This window comes from Leopardus geoffroyi, chromosome D1 (assembly GCF_018350155.1).
Source record: "Leopardus geoffroyi isolate Oge1 chromosome D1, O.geoffroyi_Oge1_pat1.0, whole genome shotgun sequence".
NCBI classification, from domain to species: Eukaryota; Metazoa; Chordata; class Mammalia; order Carnivora; family Felidae; genus Leopardus; species Leopardus geoffroyi.
The window spans coordinates 65,993,108-66,012,363 of NC_059329.1; the positions used below are offsets into that span (position 1 = coordinate 65,993,108).

The 19,256-nt window shown below is 42.5% G+C and overlaps 1 protein-coding gene across 6 annotated transcripts in view; it reads right to left on the bottom strand.

Annotated features, from left to right (window-relative positions):
* The window catches only part of SCUBE2 (signal peptide, CUB domain and EGF like domain containing 2), a 63,880-nt gene that overhangs the window by 21,940 nt on the left and 22,684 nt on the right, over positions 1-19,256 (bottom strand). For 3 of the 6 annotated variants that reach the window (XM_045484439.1, XM_045484438.1, XM_045484442.1), the window contains exons 8-16: positions 14,145-14,261; positions 13,069-13,191; positions 10,528-10,644; positions 9,121-9,243; positions 8,577-8,693; positions 8,230-8,316; positions 6,178-6,282; positions 3,409-3,564; positions 2,804-3,010 (exon numbers count right to left, since the gene is read on the bottom strand). In XM_045484439.1, the coding sequence (XP_045340395.1) occupies positions 2,804-3,010; positions 3,409-3,564; positions 6,178-6,282; positions 8,230-8,316; positions 8,577-8,693; positions 9,121-9,243; positions 10,528-10,644; positions 13,069-13,191; positions 14,145-14,261 (1,152 nt within the window). The remainder of the gene's footprint in view (positions 1-2,803; positions 3,011-3,408; positions 3,565-6,177; positions 6,283-8,229; positions 8,317-8,576; positions 8,694-9,120; positions 9,244-10,527; positions 10,645-13,068; positions 13,192-14,144; positions 14,262-19,256) is intronic. The other 3 variants (XM_045484444.1, XM_045484443.1, XM_045484440.1) reach the window with 2 other exon arrangements.

Here is a 19,256-nt window from a genome sequence, read left to right on the forward strand (position 1 = left end):
TGGGGTTTCAGTACTTGCTGTTTCCTTCATCTGGGACTCTTCCCCCAGATATCCCCATAGCTTGCTTTTTCCATCTCTCACATCTCTGTCCAAATGACACTTTGCAACAACCACAGTCCCTGACCATAGTCTACATTAGGGGAGAGTATGTTCCTCCTCAGCCCTCCCCCTTCCCTGCCACTTTCTATTCCACTTCCCTGCTTACCCTTCATACCCTTATCACCATCCACTACACCACATATTTCCTTCTTTATTGGTTTGTGGTCTGTCTTCCTCTTCCAGAATTGTAAATGCTAGGAAGGCTAAGATTTTTGCCTTTTTGTGTCATTACTGGATTCCCAGCTCCTAGAATAGTACCTGACACACAGTAGGTGCTCAATAAATATTACTAAGTAAATAAAATTTCATTTTATGTATATAACAACAGATATAGAAAAATACATAGCAAACTGTTGACAGGGATTCTTTCCTAAGAGTAGGATTAGGAGAGCTTTTACCCTTACTGTATACATTTCTGTACCACTTGAAATGTACACTAATTTGGTAATGGAAAACTAAATAAAAAATATTTTAAAGTAAAAATTTAATGGTTCCATCTGTCCTCCCAGTGACTCAAAATGTTTTTGGGAGCTCCTTTCTGCTGACATTGAAAGTAATTTCCAAAAAGAACTATCCTAGGCATGTCTCCACTGTATATACCATCCAGAGTTCAGAAAAAAACAGTAAGCTTGGGATTTATGATGTTCAAATAGTCCAGGAATATAAGGAACATACGACAAGCTCTCCCTGTCCCCCCTCACTCATTCCCTGCCCCTTTGCCCGTGGCATGGTCTTCTGGGTAAAAAAAAAAAAAAAAAAAAACACCTTTCTAATTAACATACGCAGCCCCTTCTTATACACACTTTCTCCCTTCACCAAGGAAGAAATTTCACTGATAATTCTTTGTGCTGTTTTCTCTACATGGTAAAATCTTCAACACTGCTGTCAGGGTGAACCTGATTTGGTTCCATGTGGGCTACAAAATTCATCCATTGCTAGAGGGAGCTCTTGAGACAAGACACATTGCCTCTCAACAACAAATTCAACCTAACTTAGCATGACAAGCATCTCAGGACACATTAATACACACAACAGTGACATAAACCCCATACCAAGTGTCTTTCACAAGTTGTCATGGTCATGAGGCCTCTGTTTAAGTAACTCTTGATCCTCGTTCTTGACCCTTTTCCATGGGAGCACAGCCATGGTAGTATTAGTAATACTTTAGTTTTGCCTGATTTCTTCACTGGCCACAAAGCTCCCTGGCAAGCCCGTAAGGCCTCTCTCTACCAGAATAGCAAATGGGGAAAGGGGATGCAATTTAGCTCTCAGAGGCCAGCAGGAAGACTGGTCTGCCTGTCCCTGACAGTTTCTGCAACTCACTCCGTAAAGTAGGGCAGCAACAGCCAACTCTCATCACCATTTTGGTACGGAAATGAACTTCTAGATTTTTAAATGAGAACAAACCAACCAGCTGGGTTGTTTCTTAATTTTTTTTTCTTTTTAAAAGAGTTAGCTAGAATCAAACTCAAGACTATTTGAAAACCAGCCCCTGGCGGACAATTACACTTGATTTTATACTTGATTTTTACTTCGTTTTGAGAAAGCAACAGAGTTGGGGTTATTGCCCACAACTCTTCTGAATGAGTGCCCTGGGCTCAGCTTTGCTTCTTGAAAAACACTGGCTTATTACTCCTTAGCACAAGCCTCATTTCTAGGGCTTTGTGATTCTAATGCCATTTGAGAAAGGACAGCAATTTTTCTGGAGGGGTCTGGTTATCAAAATGCACCTTACTTGAGACCAGACCACAGGCTTGGAGTCAGACCATCAGTGTGATCTACAGCCAAAGAACCTGGCCTTCTGAGCTCCAGATTGTTCCTCTGTTCAGTGGAGATAATAAGACCTACCTGGTAAGATGACTGGGTTAAAGGAGATACTACAGATACCGTGCTTAACGTCGTACTTGTGTCAGATGAAATTACCATGATTATTATAATGTGAGACTATAAAGTGATTACCTATAAAGCTAGACTCTCACATTATTGCCCAAAACAGCTCCTCTCCACCAACAAATCTCAAGACCGACCACCCTTAAACCTCCTACCTAGAACTTCATCAGAGAAATAGAATTGGTGTAGTTCAAATGCCGGGACTCAAACTTAATTCTGAAACACTCACACAGACACACCCATATATGGAACTGACACTACTAGGAGCCTTGGGCTGAAGCTCAGGGATCTCATTAGGCTGCCAAGTGCCCCCCCCCCCCCCAGCCTTGCCTCTGCACAAAACTATGGTCAGGAGATTGTTCATTGCTAACACTGTTCATTGCCAACATCAGTCGAGCCAGAGGGAGACAATGGGGAACTGAGAGTGGAGCGTGCAGAAGGCTCAAGGGTGCCTTACACCTATAGTCTTGCCCCTTGCCCGGGACCACAAGGCTCTGAAGATCATCATCGCTCAGACCCTTTAAGGTCAGCACTCCCTCTTGTCATCAACCCTACCTCTTCCTTTCCATCCCTCAATCCAGCATTTATTAAGTGCCCACCAACAAGCCAGACACTGTGCCAGGTGCTGGGGAGCTCCTGGTCCAGCAGGTACATCAGACACCAACATATAGATCCCAAGTAAGAGTGGTGTCTAGGGTGTTCTCTGGAGTGAGTCCAGAGAGGGAGAACAGGCCACACCTTGGGTTACCCTTAGTCTTCATGGAGATCGAAACAATTCCGTTAGCGAGAAGGTCCTGGCCAGCAGGTCACTCACCACATTGGTGTCCTGCATGGCCCTGGCCCACTCCGCAGGACTCTACTCGGTGTTCAGATGTTCTGGGAGACTTTTTTGCCACTTCAAGGTCCATGCCCGAGAGCTGGAGGTGAAACTGCTCCCTGTGGGCAGCCTTCCGGAGTGCGCGGATGGCTTTCCGGAGCCGCTTCTCAGTTCGCTTTACGATGCAGCTCAGGTCACAGGAAGCTACGGGAATGAGAGAGACAGCAGTGGGGAAGGAGGTCAGGCTGCAGGATATGAGGATGTCCAGACACCCGCTGCAGGACCCACCAACACCCACTGTTCCCTGTGGACAGAGTGGGGGGACACCTGGGGCTGGGCACCTAGCAGGCTGGGCAGCATTTGATTCCAACAGAAATTTGTTGACCAAAACTGAAGCTTTGAGTTTTTATGGAGCAGATTAAATCATGAGGTTCCAAACCAATTCAGTCTAGTTTGGGAGTGAAAAAAACCAAAAAACAAAAAACAGGAGATACTTCAGTGGTTGCAGTACTTTTTCCCCCAAGAATGATGAAAAGTGAAAGGCAAAAGAGTAAGGAGCAAGCTGTGAGCAGCCTGACACCAAAGACTGTGTTCAAACCAACCTGTCACCTCCTTTTGGTTAGTTTCAAGTTCAAACTCAACAGTGATAAACATTTCCTTAGTGGCGCTTGGTCGGCCAGGGGCTCCTGGGACTTGCTTGCCAGAGCTGCATGTAAGGTTTGCGTAGCGGAAGCTCTCTTTTACTGAGCTGTGCTTCTCTGTATGAAGAAACAAAATTATCGGAAGCCAGATCCTGGCAAAGCACTCAGTTGAACATTCGCTAGAGCTCAGTAAACATTTCATTAAAACAACTCTCAAGGGACTAAGTGATTAACTCCAGATGCCAAGACGTTGCAGCTAGGAGCACGATGACATTTTAAATTCAAAGAGCCAGTATTGCCTCCTATATAACTTAACAACTTAGCCCTTGAAAATTATTTGCATGGGTGAATGCTAGATGTTTCTGACTGACCAGCCACATATGTGGAAGACAGGACACCAGGGTCGCCTTGCATTCCTAACTGACAGTCTGCTAAGGTGTGTTCGTGTTCTCACAGTTGGTTTCCTTAGAGCTGGACTGTGATGTACCAAGCAGGGGCTGAGGCTTCAAATAGGGAACGAGCATAAAAGTAGAAAGAAAACCAACTCCTGCTTTCAGGCAAACTGACCTTGGAGTAATTCTAACCTGAAGGGGAAGCTGGAAAGCACATTAACAGTGAGGTCTCATTTTGAAATAACCAGGAGCAATATACGGCACAAAGCATCTAGAGAACCAAACAATATCACGAAGGCATCTAGGGTGGGAGGGAAAGTGTTGTGTAAGGCAAGGCTCTGCACATCCCTATTCCAGACTCTGGCCATCTCTCCTCCTCCCCTCCCCATGGTTTCCAGTGTATATTTTAACTAATGGCTGTTAACCCAAACCACATTATCATCCACACAACTGATTTGTCTGATTTTTAAAATTTTAATGTCTATTTATTTTTGAGAGTGAGAGAGAGAGACAGAGCACAAGTGGAGGAGGGGCAGGGAGAGAAGGAGACAGAATCCGAAGCAGGCTCCAGACTCCGAGCCCAACATGGGGCTCGAACTCACCAATCGTGAGTGACCTGAGCTGAAGTCGGAGGCTTAACTGACTGAGCCACCCAGGTGCCCCTGATTTATCTATATTTTAAACTCTTACTTTACTCAACTGATGTATCATCTGTATCATATTTTTCTTCAACACTACAAGGATGTTCAAAGCAATGGGTGATCAGGAGCCAAAGGAAGGAGGAGGCAGATTAATTCTCCCTCACACCTAAATTTCCCCTAAAAATCCATCTTACCTTTTCAAAAGGCTAACTTCAAATCTCAAACTAAACAGTCATTTTGAATATTTCTCTCCTTCAATTTTCCCAAATCTATATTTTAAACTTTTTATTTTGAAATAAGTTTAGATTTACAGATAAATTGCTCAGATAGAACTGAGAGTTCCCGTATACACTTGGTTGTTTCCCCTAATGCTAACATTTTACATTAACATGTATATTTATCAACACTAAGAAATTAACATAGTATAATACCATTAAAGAAACTAAAGACCAAGTCTCTTTTAAAATAATGCTTTTTCCCTCTGATCTAAAAGTATAAATGCTCACTGTGGAGAATTTGGAAAATGCAAAAAAAAAATTAAAAATTAAAATCTCCTGCATCCTCCCACCTAGTTATTACTACTACTGATGAAATGGTGAGTTTCCCTTCTTTTCCATCTAGTCACACTTTTTCTTACATAGTTTGGATTGTTTAGATACACAAAATCTTACTCTCCCCTTCTCCATCTTAGCATTTTATTATAAGAACATTTTCCTATGTCATTAAACATTCTTTGGAAATACATAATTAATAGCTGCATAATATCCCATCAAATGGGGGCACCTAGGTGGCTCAGTCGGTTAATTGACTGATCTCAGTTTCAGCTCAGGTTATGATCTCATGGTTCATGAGATTGAGCCCCGTGTTGGGCTCTGTGCTGACAGCACAGAGCCTGCTTGGGATTCTCTCTCTCCCTCTCTCTCTGCCCCTCCCCTGCTCGCATGCATGCATGCACGCATGCACACATGCACTCTCTCTCTCAAAAGTAAACAAATAAACTTAAAAAAAAATCCCATCAAATGGAGGTACCAAAATTAATCTCAATTAGTTTCTTTAAAAAAAACAGGCAAAAGTGACTACAGTGAGCTTTGTTCATTTGTATGATTTATTAGAGGTAAACTAAGGAAAGAAGCATCCCTAATCCATGAATCCTGATTTTTTTTAATCTCTAAAATTATTCTATGAAATAATACTGGAAATGTGAGCTGCAGAAGGAGTGTTGCATTCTGTTCTCTAAAAGGCCAGTTCTACTTGGATGGTGTTTGTTCTGCTGAAGCTAATGGAGTCACTGCCTCCAAAGACTGGATCCAGCAGGAAAGCTGGATATTACATCTTAGTTCATCAAAGATTATCCTGAGCCAAACCTCTTTCATTTCTTTGGCTTATATTCCAAGTGACTCTAAGATCTAGAAAATTTAACCCAATACGATCACAAATTGACAATGCATCTTAAAGTCCTTATTGATTCCTGTGAACTCATATGTTACCCCAGAGCTTTACCATCTGTACCTGGCAAAGGAAACCCTGAAGTATAACTCCAGAACTATACAGAGGTGCTAGGTTAGCTCCTCTTCCTCCTGCGAAGAGAGTCCTTGCAGATTCTGGACTGTTCAATCCCATCTGAAGGGCTCGGCTTGTTACAGGCCCTTTTCCCAACATGCAGGCAAGCTCCCTGCACCAGCCATCTGATTCCATACCTGGTAGTGCTGGCCGCAGACCCTCGGGAAACCGCTCAGCCTTTTTCAAACTACACTTGCCTTCATTTAGTTTAAAGGTTACACTTGTCCTGATGGTGGCGACATCTTCAGAAAGAAACAAGTGAGAGATGTTATCTTCAGAGACAAAGGAATGGAAATACCTGGTGGGTAGTGGCAAGCTATCCGTAGGCTATACACTGCACACCCTGAGCTCCTCTTTTACCCTGAGACCACAAAAGATTTGGATCATGGAGTGCCCGTTACCCTGAGGCTGGGGACACCAGGAGCCTCCTAAGAGTTACACTTATCCCTTCATCTGAAGTGAATCCTGTGTTCGAATATAATAAGGAGAGAACCTAAAACAACCTAAACGCTGAGATGAACCATGAAGTCACTTTTATGCCTTCCCAAGAAAGAAGACCAGAATCTCCTAGTTCAAATTTATTTTAAATTTTTTTTTTTTCAACATTTATTTATTTTTGGGACAGAGAGAGACAGAGCATGAACGGGGGAGGGGCAGAGAGAGGGAGACACAGAATCGGAAACAGGCTTCAGGCTCTGAGCCATCAGCCCAGAGCCCGACGCGGGGCTCGAACTCACGGACCGCGAGATCGTGACCTGGCTGAAGTCGGACGCTTAACCGACTGCGCCACCCAGGCGCCCCTCCTAGTTCAAATTTAAACAAGACTGCTGATGGAAATGGTGAAGGGCAGATTCTCCTGGATAAGTCTTTCCTGGGACGACAAGGTTGAGGGAGCAGACAGGGATGGCACTCACTAAATGTGGCTAGGATGTTCAGGGTCTGGGGAAAGCGACAGTCCCACTTTTAGGGCCTCTTGTGCAAAATTCTGCTCTCCCTCCCACAATCAGTCTTAATCATATGTCAATTTCTGGAGCCAAAGACCAGGATTCATGCTTTAGCTCTTTGACTTATGATGAGAACTTAAGCAAGTTACTAAAGCTCCCTAAGCCTCAGTTTCCTCATTTGTAAAACAGACAAAATTGGGGTACTTACATGAGGATTATGTAATCCTTATGAGGATTAAATGAGATAATAAAAAAAAAAGTTTATCCTACTGTCTGGCACAAAGTAAGAACTGAATGACTATTAACTATTTGCTTGCCCATCCTGGGGGTGGCCTAAATTTCCAAGTGCCCATCACTGAGGGATTTGGTGAAACAGACCATGATATCTGTTCTGACTGGGTCCAAATGTTAGGCAAGAGAGGCAGTGAAGGATGATGCTTACAACTCTAGATCTAGACTTCTGGTTAAAATCCTGGCTCCACTATTTCCTATCTGAGTCACATTGGGTATATCATTTCACCTCTCTGAACCTCAGTTTCTTCATCTGGTTAATGAGGATAATAGCAAAATTGCGCCGAGGGTTGCAGTGTGGATTAGATCAGATAACACGTGTAATACAGAGGCTGGTATGTTTTAACTGCTCAATAAATATATTCGAGTATTATTACCAGCTAGCTCTGCTCATATATGTAATACAGACATCAGGAACTATTTGCTCATTCAGATATTCTCATGACATAATCATAGATATCTAAATCAAGGAGGACAAGGCTACTTAAAAGCTTTAAATTTCATTCTTTGTCTTTTGACAAACGAGAAAGTGTTCAGGCCTTTTTCTCTGGAGAGAATCCTTGCGCCCCGTCATGCCCATGTCTATCTCTACCAACTCCATGTGCTCCAGGCACACATTGCTTTCTGGGCCTTTGAGGTGCTCTGGGGTACAGGGAGTTTGGGAGACCCGAACCTCCAGATCTCAGAGTTCTGTGCACCTCTGCCCAAGATGACAACCCACCAGGGCTGAACACAGAGCATCCTAGCACACGGTGGACAGTCAGTAAGTATTTGTTACACAGTGAGTCAGTTTTCAGGCACCAAGGCTGTGGGCAAGAACATCCTGTAACGCACTCACAGCAATGAGGAGATTAAGAGAAAAGAAAATAAAGCCAATGCCCAGAACTGCACCTCAAGAATGAAGCCCATTTAACACAGTGAACCCCAGAGAGAACACGCAGATTTGGTAATTACCCCCGAAAGCAGAGTCATTGGATTTTTGCTGTTTGCTCCTGAGAGAAGAGGAAGAGCCGCAGGTGACAGAGTAGGCCTCTTGCAGTCCTGACAGACAGAATGTGGGTTGTCAACATGAAAGCAAGGTTACGGTCTCTGCTGGTAGGAGCTAAAATCACCCCCCACCTCCCATTCCACGTGGACCACTAGACAAATGCTCAGCATATGGGTGTCAAGTCATGGGCCTCTGGTGGTCAGGGGGCAGCTGGTCAAACACCTGGAAATCCTTTGAGGGTGTTTAACACCTAAAGGCCAGGAAGGCCTGGTTCTGGCATGAGGACTTGCCCCAGGGACTGAGACCCACTCACCTGAAGAGAGGTGAATGCCAGAGTGACATCTGAGGAAGCATCTGTCTCCTCCACCACTCCTACCGCAATGCAGGGACACATGGGGTGATACACTAGTGGGCAGGACCCCCTTCACTTCTAGACAGGACAAAAAGCAGACACTTATAGAAAGAGAAGGACACTTCCAGGCATGATAAAGGCAGCTGAGTTCCAGACATCCAAGGCCCCAAGAAAAGAAGGTGGAACTGATACCCAGCACAGAACACAAGACACAGGGCACCATGTCCCTCCAAGGTAAGGAAGCTATTTGTATGCTATTTTTTTCCATGCAGAAAAACAACCAGAAAAACAGAAGTGCTCCAACATACACAGAAGCACAGAAGGAAACACCAAAGAGCCTGTAAAGTATCTCCTGTTTTTGAACCATTTAAAGAATGGCTGCTGCTGCTGAGGGGAGAAGAATCAGTGAAGGGATGGTCAAGTGCACTCCGGGCCCAGTTGGACATGGGAGAGAGCTGCCAGTGGCAGTGTGAGCCCGCTGACTGTGAGCCTCGGTACCCCTTACCCACACAGTCTTTTTTATTCCAGTGGAGCTTGTATGCAGAGTGGCATCGGCATTCATAGCTGCCCACAGTGTTCACACAGACCTGCTGACAGCCTCCATTGTTGACGCTGCACTCGTTGGTGTCTGTGGAACAAAACACTCTCCTGTCACAGCAGCCCATGGATGACCGGGCTGGCGCTGTCCCTCCCTTGAGGAAGTCACATGGTTGAACTCGCTAAACAAAGGGAAGGTGCTAACTGCCTTCAGGATGTGCACCTGGCACCAGCAGACCCCACTCCCCACTCAGTGGATTTCCTGGCATAGGCCTCGCCAGGATGGTCTCAAGTTCCGTTCTTGACCAAACATTTCTCCCATTCAGGATACTCAGAAGGGGGGCACACTCTACTTTCAGATGTCCAAGCTCAAGCACTGCATAGCCCATCCTCCTGGGCTACATACCAAGGGAGATAGAATTAGGATTCTTCACTTGACAGTTCATATTCAGTAGGTGGAATATAGAAAAGGAAAATGACTTGCACTAATTCCCATCAACCTGAGACTGAGTCTAGGTTGGAAGGTGGTCCATCAAAAACCCAGACACACATCCATATTCAGGGAATATTTTCTTGAATATATTCTTGGTGGACTGGAAAAGTACATTTTTAGATATGCCAAGGATGTATCGAAAAGAAGAGAGACAATACTATCTATACCAAATCCCACTATGCTCCATTCTTATTATGTATAGAACACAAGGATTGGGCAGGAAGTATTTAGGCCAGTAGTTCCCAAATATTTGGATACTCAGTAATACCTTTAAGAAGCCCAAGTCATTCAGAATTGTGGGGGGGAGTCATTTGATGTCAAATGTTATTTATGCCATAGTCTACATGAGAATAAGGACAAATGACATCAGAACATGCTGCTACATGGGCACAGGACAGAGAGATCAAGTCGACGGTCCCACTCCCAGCTCAAAGACCTGTCCAAAGACCAGCTCCAAGCTTTAAAAAGGCTTTTCAGCTAGTTCCTGTGCACAGCAAGGCTGTGGAATTGGTTGGTGCCCTCTCTGAGGACTGTGACTTTCCTATCCACTGGGAAGTTCCAACAGACAGGATACCAGCTCCTGAGAGACCCTTCCACTGAATACAACTATGTCAATAAAGTCAACAAAGAATTCACAGTTGATTAGCTCACTTCTTCTCTCTGCTCCATTTCACACTCAACACGTTAAAGGGATCAGTGTGATAGATTTCCCTTAGCAGATGTTTCCCTTGAGTTGATGAAGCCACTATGACTATACAGGGACTAAAACATCCCATTCACTCCCCAATATAGGAAAACTGACCCTGATCTGGAGAAACCTTGGGAGCTAGGCCTCCCCTGCAGGCCCAGGTTCACCTGACTCTAGAGGGACATTCTGCTCACCTCCACAGTGGGTGAAGCCATAGAGGGTGTACCCTCTGTTGCAAGCACATGCAAATGTGCCAGGGTGGTTGATGCAGCTGTGGTCACAGGTCCTATCCAAAGAGCATTCATCCACATCTGCAATTGTCAAAGGGAGAGGGGAGCTGAAACCAACTCTGAGGGACGAGTGGAAAGAGCATTTGTAATTCCACCTATTGACTGACAACAAAAACAACATAAACAGAATTTTAAAAGTATCAGTTCTCTTGCTCACTTGTGTTTAGACAATGTTGGGCAGCCTATAATAAGTATACTCACAACCAGAATCCTTATTTCCAAATTCTGTTGCAAACTGCACTTGTCTTTAAGCTCAGTTGGTCTTTCTCACATGCCTATTTGCAGAGCTGAGTAATTTAAAATATTTAAATGAAGCTAAATGAGACAGCATACCTTAAAAGGGTTTGTAAACTATAAGGTGCAACCCACACATTATTGTTGTTATATTACTATTGGTAAAACAGCAGTACTAATTATATAAGCTCTAGCAAATTGAAAGGAGAAAACAGCTGGGTTGGAGATAAATGTGGTTCCTGTCTTTCCAGAATTAGTCTTCTGGCCCCAGGAGTCCAATTTATCCTCGGTTTTAATGTCCTCTGCACTAAAAGAATGCATGAACACAAACATCCTCAGTGAGTTTCTATTGCAGACACGAAAATTTGGTGTTTAAGCTCCAAACTGGATCCTCTTGGCCAATCCCTTGGCTTTGTTCTTCTGCCATGGTTCAGCCCCACAAGGCCCCTCCTGTCCTGGTTCAATGTGGAGGCATTGCTGGCTTCAGCTGAGGTCCTGGAGACTAGCCTCAGGAGGCTGCCTTTGTCGATTTAATCATCTCTTCTTCCCTGGTTTGGTCTTCACATCTTTCCTGTAGACTAGAATTTCAGTGCTTCATTTCCTCAACTCTTTGGAGGGTTTTTTTTTAAATAGAGTTATGACTTGTGTCTCCAAATGGATAAACCAGGACCAGTACAGAACTCAGTGGAAGCCAATTAGCCCAGAGCTAGATCTCTTTTTCAACACCAAATGTGCCACAAGAAACTATGTTAATAAAAACCAAACATTTGGAAGGAACTGGAGGAATGAAAAAATGAAATTAGAAAGGGCAAATTCTTACAAAATCTCTTCATCATTTGCTTTTCCCAGAAATCTTGGCAATTTCCTCAGTAAATTTGTTCTGTGAAAATATTTGTTCTGATCAGTGAAAAATAGGAAAAAAGTCCATTTCTTCCCTAGTAATTGATGTCACTCTCTGAATTCTGTGATTAACATCAACCAGTTGTTGGGAATGTGGACTTGTTCAGTAGCTGGCTTTGGCTGCGCATGATGGGCTGTTGCTTTGCCAAAAATAATGAGATCACTTTTCTAATTCCTTTTTAATGTGTTTACACAGCTTAAACAGTATTTCTTGCCCTATACATTAGGAAACATTATGTGCAACATCAAATTTGCTTTCCAAGTCAAATAGAAGAAAGCCATGCAATACTCATCTAGAATGATCTTGCTGAATTTAAAGGGGGCTATACTTGAACTGCCTGACAAATTATGTATTGGGAGGAAAAAAAAAAAAAAAAAAACAAGAGAGAAACCTAATTCATACCATAAGGCTAAAAGAAGGTAATGTTCCATTTTTATTACCTAAAGTGAAATCAGATATTATTTTCCGATTTTAATTTAATTCTGGGATTTCTAACAAAATAAGTTAGGCTATTCTTATTTCCAGAAATGGAACAAGAATACATGACAGTACATCTTTCCTGAAAGCTGCTTCCTATATATCCATAGGGCATAAAAGGTGCTCATCTGAAACTAGATATGATGCTTCTCACCCAACAAAGCTTACTCCCATCCATAAGAGTTATTAATATCAACAACTGCTCCCCAAAGATGCTCCCTTACCACACCTCTTGTGTGGGAGGAAAGCGTGTAAGAGGGGGTCTGCAATCCTGCCCGAGGACCCACCAGCCTTGCCTCCACTCAATTCCCCTTCCCCCTCCACCGTCCCTCTCCCCAAGCACCAAAGGCTGGTCATTAAAACAAGGGCTATAAGGAAGAGATCAACTGGTACATGACCTTGATTATGGGTTGACCCCAACTTTTCGCTAGGAAAAGGTAAGGTATGTTAACTCAATCTACATACTTTTCCCACCAAGTTTTATTACAAAATCCTCAAAATTAAAGGAAATTTTTAGAAAAGAAAAATTCTTCATAATCTCAACACCCTAATGCAACCCTGTTTACACTCTGTGATCCATTCCATTTCTAGCAGCCAGCTCTGCTGTAATCACACCAGATGGATTCTTTAAGGTGTTCTCTAATCGTTAATACTTGTGAGCTACATTGGTGTTTTTACTCTACCAACAGATGAAATAAGTGAAGCATGGACTGGAGGTTGGATTAATGACTCTATCAAGAAGCCCAATGAGCCAGTCTCTGCCAAAGTGGGCTTTCGTCTTCTCTGCTCCAACCAGTGGGCATTGCACAGCACAGCTATGTTTCAGCACATACCTTGGCAAGACTTCTCATCTGTTAATAATTTAAATCCCTTTCTGCAGCTGCAGTCAAAACTGCCCACGGTGTTTTTGCAGAAATGATCGCAACCTCCATTGCGGGTCTGGCACTCATCAATATCTGTAACAGGTAAGCATCGGCAAATCAGAGAGCGATACTTGCCTGGTTTTCCACAAATCCCTGAAGTGCTATTGTGTGCGTGCTTCATTACTCTCTGAAACAAAAACAGACCCATAAAAGCGTTTAAGGATGTTTGCTGATGTTTTTAATCTTACACATGTTTTCTAGTCTGGCTTAACTGATTTGGAAAGACAAGTGTCTTGTCCCCTTGAGAACTCTGACTTGTGCTACCCCGGACTAGCATTAAGGACACATATTATGGGAAAGAATGGTGATGTCCTATTATAGTATCATTCTTGCCCTGCTCTCTCAAGATAAGATGGCTCCCGTGGGCATACTTTCCATTCCAGTTTAATGCTTCAGTTTATAAGGAATTAGAACATTTGCTTTGGCAAATTACACAACAATCAAGTAGTCTCAATGCTTTTAAATGATTCCTGATACTCAAATTAATCTTATCTTCTCTCAGTTTCATCTGGTAACTGGTTGTCTACTTTTTATCATGTTAAAAACTAAGCCTTTGTACTCTTGCCCATGAAATGCTAGCAGGTCACTGAGGTATCTATTCATTAGTAAAAGCTAATTTTATAGTTATTCATTATGTTCTCTAGATAATGATCTTGGTTGTTATTTATAAATAGTCTCTAGATTGTTATTTATAAGATGTTGATATTATCACCTGCAAATGAATGTTTTCTTGAGCTTCCACCTTTTTCTAATAAGGCCCTACCTGAAATGGGTCATCTGATGCTTGCTGAAGCTGACCTTCTCAATAGTTAGTGTAATTAAGTTGGTTCTAATTAAGCTTACTCAATTATAACCTTCCACTAGTACAGGGAAGAAAAGCTTCGATCAATATGAATCATAAGCAAATCCGGAATCACTCAGGAGATATGGAGGGGAAAAGCTTCCTTCATCCCCATACATTAGCAGCATGGAGAGGCACAGGCTACCTTTACAAGTCTTCCCATCCAACTGGAGGGTGAATCCAACGGGACAACTGCAATGAACACCTGTTGAAGTATCCTTACAGGTGCGATCGCAGCCTCCATTGTTGACAGCACACGTTTCTGACAAGGAGGTAAGAAAAAACAGTTAGCTTGCTAAAGAAATGCTGATACAGCTGGGAGGAAAGGATATCGCTGCAGTATTAATAACTGGCAAAGTTCATGAAATCCAAGAAGCATGGTGGGGTACTCACAGTTGTATCCCAAGTCTCTACCACCTGCAGGTGAGCTAAAGAGACAGTAGGTGCAGCTCCTCTCTCCCATCTAAATAAGTGACATCTCCCAAAGAAGCTTGATACAAGGCTAACAGTGTCTCTCTCTCCAACTTGCTGAGCCTTCCCAATCCCCCACTGGCAGATTTGAAGCCACTAAAATTTCCTATTGATCCACAGCCAGTGACCTGCTAAGCGTGGCTACATCTGGCAAGCTAGATGTGAATGCAGAACAGGGCAAAGGGGGATGTCCCTTCCTCAATCCTGAACCCTCTCCCTTCAATATAAGTAATAGGAGAAGCAAGAGAGGGCAAGCTTCCCCTACCCCAACTATTCCCTTGCTGCAGAAGGGAAGCCATTGGACTTCATCCCTGCAACTGCCAATTAATTCAGATTAGAAGTTTACCTTTCGCTGAAAGGAGAAAGACCTGTCAGAAGTACATGAAAAAATCAGCCAAAGTTGTTAAGTCACAACTAAAGAGATGAGGAACAACAAGCAAATGTCCTTCTAGTTTCACTTACTACTTTTACTTCCATAGCTACCTCACTGTAGAGCCTTGGGGGGAGAAGCTTAGTTCTAATTAAATAGGACAGTAGAATAGGTATATCTGTTTCCTCTCAAAACCTAACATGAGAGTAAACAGATTTTTTTCAAGTATAAATCCTTGGGGCACCAGGCTGGCTCAGCTGGTTAAGCATCCAACTCTCAATATCAGCTTGAGTTGTGATCTTGCAGTGGTGAGATCAAGCCCTGCAAAGAGCCTGGTGTTGGGCTCTGCACTGTCAGTGAGAAGCCTGCTTGGAATTCTCCCTGTCTCTGTCTCTGTCTCTGTCTCTGTCTCTGTCTCTGTCTCTCTCTCTCTCTCTCTCTCTCTCTCTCACACACACACACACACACACACATACACACAACAAACAAAAAATAATAAAGTATAAATCCTTAAAAACTGGTGTAAAAGAGTATGGAGATTCCTCTAAAAGTTAAAAATAGAACTCCCCTACAATCCAGTAACCACACTACTGGATATGTACCCAAAAAATACAAAAACACTAATTCAATGGGACACATACACCCCCATGTTTCTGGCAGCATTATTTACAATAGCCAAATTATGGAAACAGCCCAAGTGTCCATCGTTGATGAATGAATGGATAAAGAAAACATGATACACACACACACACACACACACACACACACACACACACACACACACACACACACTGGAATATTATTCAGCCATAAAAAAGAATTAAATTCTGCCATTTGCAACAACACAGATGGAGTTACAATACTCTATACTCCGAAGACACTTAAAATTTTTTTTCATGCTAAGCTAAATAAGTCAGAGAAAGACAAATACCATATGAGTTCACTCATATGTGGAATTTAAGAAAGAAAACAAACGAGCAAAGGACAAAAAAGAGAGAGACAAACCAAAAAACAGATTCCTAACTACAGAGAACAATGGATGGTAACCAGAGGAGAGGTAGGTGGGTGGATACGTGAAACAGGTGATGGGGATTAAGGAGTGCACTTGTGATGGGCACCAGGTGTTGTATGGAAGTGCCGAATCACTATATTGTACACCTGAAACTAATATTACACTGTATGTTAACTATACTGAAATTAAAATTTTTTTTAAGTACAAATCCTTAAGGACAAAGAAAATGGGAGCCAAGACAATATAAATATCCTGGAAGTGGCATATCAGTGGAGGCGCAGTAATGGGCACAGCAGAAAGATAAACCCTAGTGGTCTGCAGAGGGGTTGCCAACAGGTGGTAAGCTCATATGAGCCACAGAACCCCAGAAAGGCCTGGGGATTGTAGATACGAAGTTACTCTAGAGGCGGAGGTGAGGAAGGAGTTAAAAATAGGAAGATTGATTATAAGCCTGTGAAAGAAACAGATAAACCCTCAGATCCCCTCCTAAATTTCACAGCCAGGTGACTCCCCCTTCCCTATTCGGGCTACAACAGAGAAATTTATCCTCTGGAGAAGTGGGACCAGAGAAGTACTGCGCTCCAGGGTACCAGGACTAACAGAGAGGGAGGAAGAGACACTGTTAGGTAAAAATCTATACCCTGAAAAGAGAGATCTTAAAGTCTTACCACCACCACCATCATCCCAGCTCTGGGAACACTGACAGGCAAGACTATGTCTGCTTGGCAGGAGACTGAACTGGCCTGCCCAAGTGAAAAGACGTATAGATATTAGCATTTGAAGATCTCCAGATGAAATGGTTAAGTCACTGCCTAGTCATCCAAGTAGAAAGCCTACCAACTGATAGAATGTCCAATTGGCTTTTTAGTATTTCACTATTAAATATGAAAACTCAACATAGAATCACCAGACAGTTCAAGAAGGCCTTTAATATGAAACAAATGCACCAAATCAAACAAACAAAGAAGAGGGAACTTGGAAGAAACAAAGCTAATACAGGGGAAAAAAAATAAAAGTTTTGAAAATCTTGTAATTAATTTCCTCAGAGATAAGAAAAGCATTCACAAAACATGAATATGTACCTACAACAAAAGACCAAAGTAAAATTCTTGAAAAATTACAGTATGAAAACAGAAATTTAAAAAGAAATCCTGAAGAGGATTAGAAGAAAAAAATGGAAAATCTCCTAGAAACAGAACAAAAATTTAAGAAAAGAGAAGAAAATTAGAGGAGTTAAACGGTCAACTAACACAAGTTCCAGAGAGAAAGAACAGAGAATATGGAGTGAAGAAAATTATCAAAGAAAAAATATAAGGAACTGTCTCAGAACTAAAGGACTCAAATATCCATATTGAAAAGGCCAACTGAGTGGCCTTCAGCATAACAGGTGGGAAAAGTCCCATAGTGAGGGTCATTATTGTGAAATTTCACATCAACAGGGACAAGGATAAGACCCTGAAAACATCCAGACAGAAGCTTTCATAGATTCCATTCAAAGGATCAAAAATAAAAATGACTTTAGATTTCTTAAAACAACACTGAATGCCTGAAAAAAATAGAGCACTCACTACTCACAACTCGGAATTCTATACTGAGCTAAATTCTCAATAAAAGGAGAGTAGAAAGGCATTCTCAGGCGTGGAAGGCTTTTAAAAACCTATACCTACCCGTGTAAACTAACAAAAGAGAAGACATGAGGTCTACTGACACAGGAGCATGGTGAAGGGCATTCCCAGGCTGGTGCTAATGGGAAGGCCCAGAGGAGAAGTGTACAGCCAGCCTGAAGAATCAGGCCCCTCTACGGCAGGGAAGCCTCATAAGACACTTTAAAAACATTTTTTTAATGTTTATTTATTTATTTTGAGCGGGGAAGGGGCAGAGACAGAGGGAGAGAGAGAATCCCAAGCAGGCTCCGCTCCATCAGCACAGAGCCCAACGTGGGGCTCGATCTCACAAACCACGAGATCAGGACCTGAGCTGAAATCAAGAGTCAGAAGCTTAACTGGTTGAGCCACTCAGGCGCCCCCAGAAGATACTTTTTAAGAAGGAAATGGAGGTGTTGTATGGAAACCAATTTGACAATAAATTTCATATACTGAAAAAAAAATAAAATAAAATAAAAAGAAGAAAATGGAATTGATGAGACAATTGTTGTATTTGAACACATTGAAAGGGTTTTAGAACTCTGCCTGAAATTTGCAAAAGAACTGCTAAGAGGTACTTAGAAAACTAAGCAGAGAAAATAATAATCATAGCACATTACGTGGTTCAGGTGAATCATATTTAGATATTCATAATCACAATGATGTAAATACATAATATTGATTTAAATAGTGATAAAACCACGTTAAGGGTATGGGAGAGGGAGTGTATGCATTAGGGGAGAGGGCAGAAGAGAGCTAAAACTTGTTGTGTCCTGGAATAGGAAGTCAAAGTAAATATCTAAAACTGACACATCAAGAAATAAGTGTATAATGTCACAATATACGTGGGAAAAAGAGAAATAACTATATATACTTTTCAGAAATATGGTGGAGGGCAAGTTAGAAGAAGAAACAACTAGGAGAAATGAAAATTGTTGCCTTTGTCAAATGGGATGAGGGAAAGGGAAGTTTTGAGGCAAGGAAATGATGTATTTCATTACATGCCTAATAGCACTGATTAAAGTTTTTAAGGTTTTTTATACTACTCGTATGCAGTATTTTAATTTAACGCAATTAAAAATAATTTTAATAGGGTAGAAAAGAGCTCAGAAATGTCACCTGCCTGGGGGCCAATGTCTGCTCAATATATTACCTGTTAAATATAGAAGCTATCAAAAAACTGGTTTTGTTTAGGTCAAGCCAAGCTTTCTCCAGAATAATAATGTGCCAGAGGATCTGATTGCCACCCACACAGCCACTGCCTCTACTTCTGTTCCCGTCTCCAGCTCCGCTGGCAGATCTGCTGGCAGACCTTCCTATATCCCACAGCCAAGTGCCACTCTTCTCCATTCATCTCTTTTGCCATTAACATGGGCTGAAGTCAGAGAGAAGATGACTCGGCTGACAAAAACCCAGACAAATCACCATGCTAAGCTAGGGGCTGCCTGCCCAAAGTGCCTCCCTGGTCAGTTAGTTACTCAGAAGGACAGGAACTGACATTCACTGACCACCCACTAAGTCCCAGGCATTGGACTATGGCCACTTTTGCATATTATTATCATAACTGAGCTTCCTGATAACCCTAAGAGGTAGGTTTTATTATATCCGTTTCAAAGAAAGACCAGGAGACCGAGGCTCAGGGGGATTTGCCCGAGTCTCACAGCCAGTTGGGGGCAGCGCTAGGAGGCTAACTTGCTTGTTCTGATTGCTGGGCCGGCGCCCTTCCCACAATTCTAGAGTCCTTGGATGGTGACTAAGTAA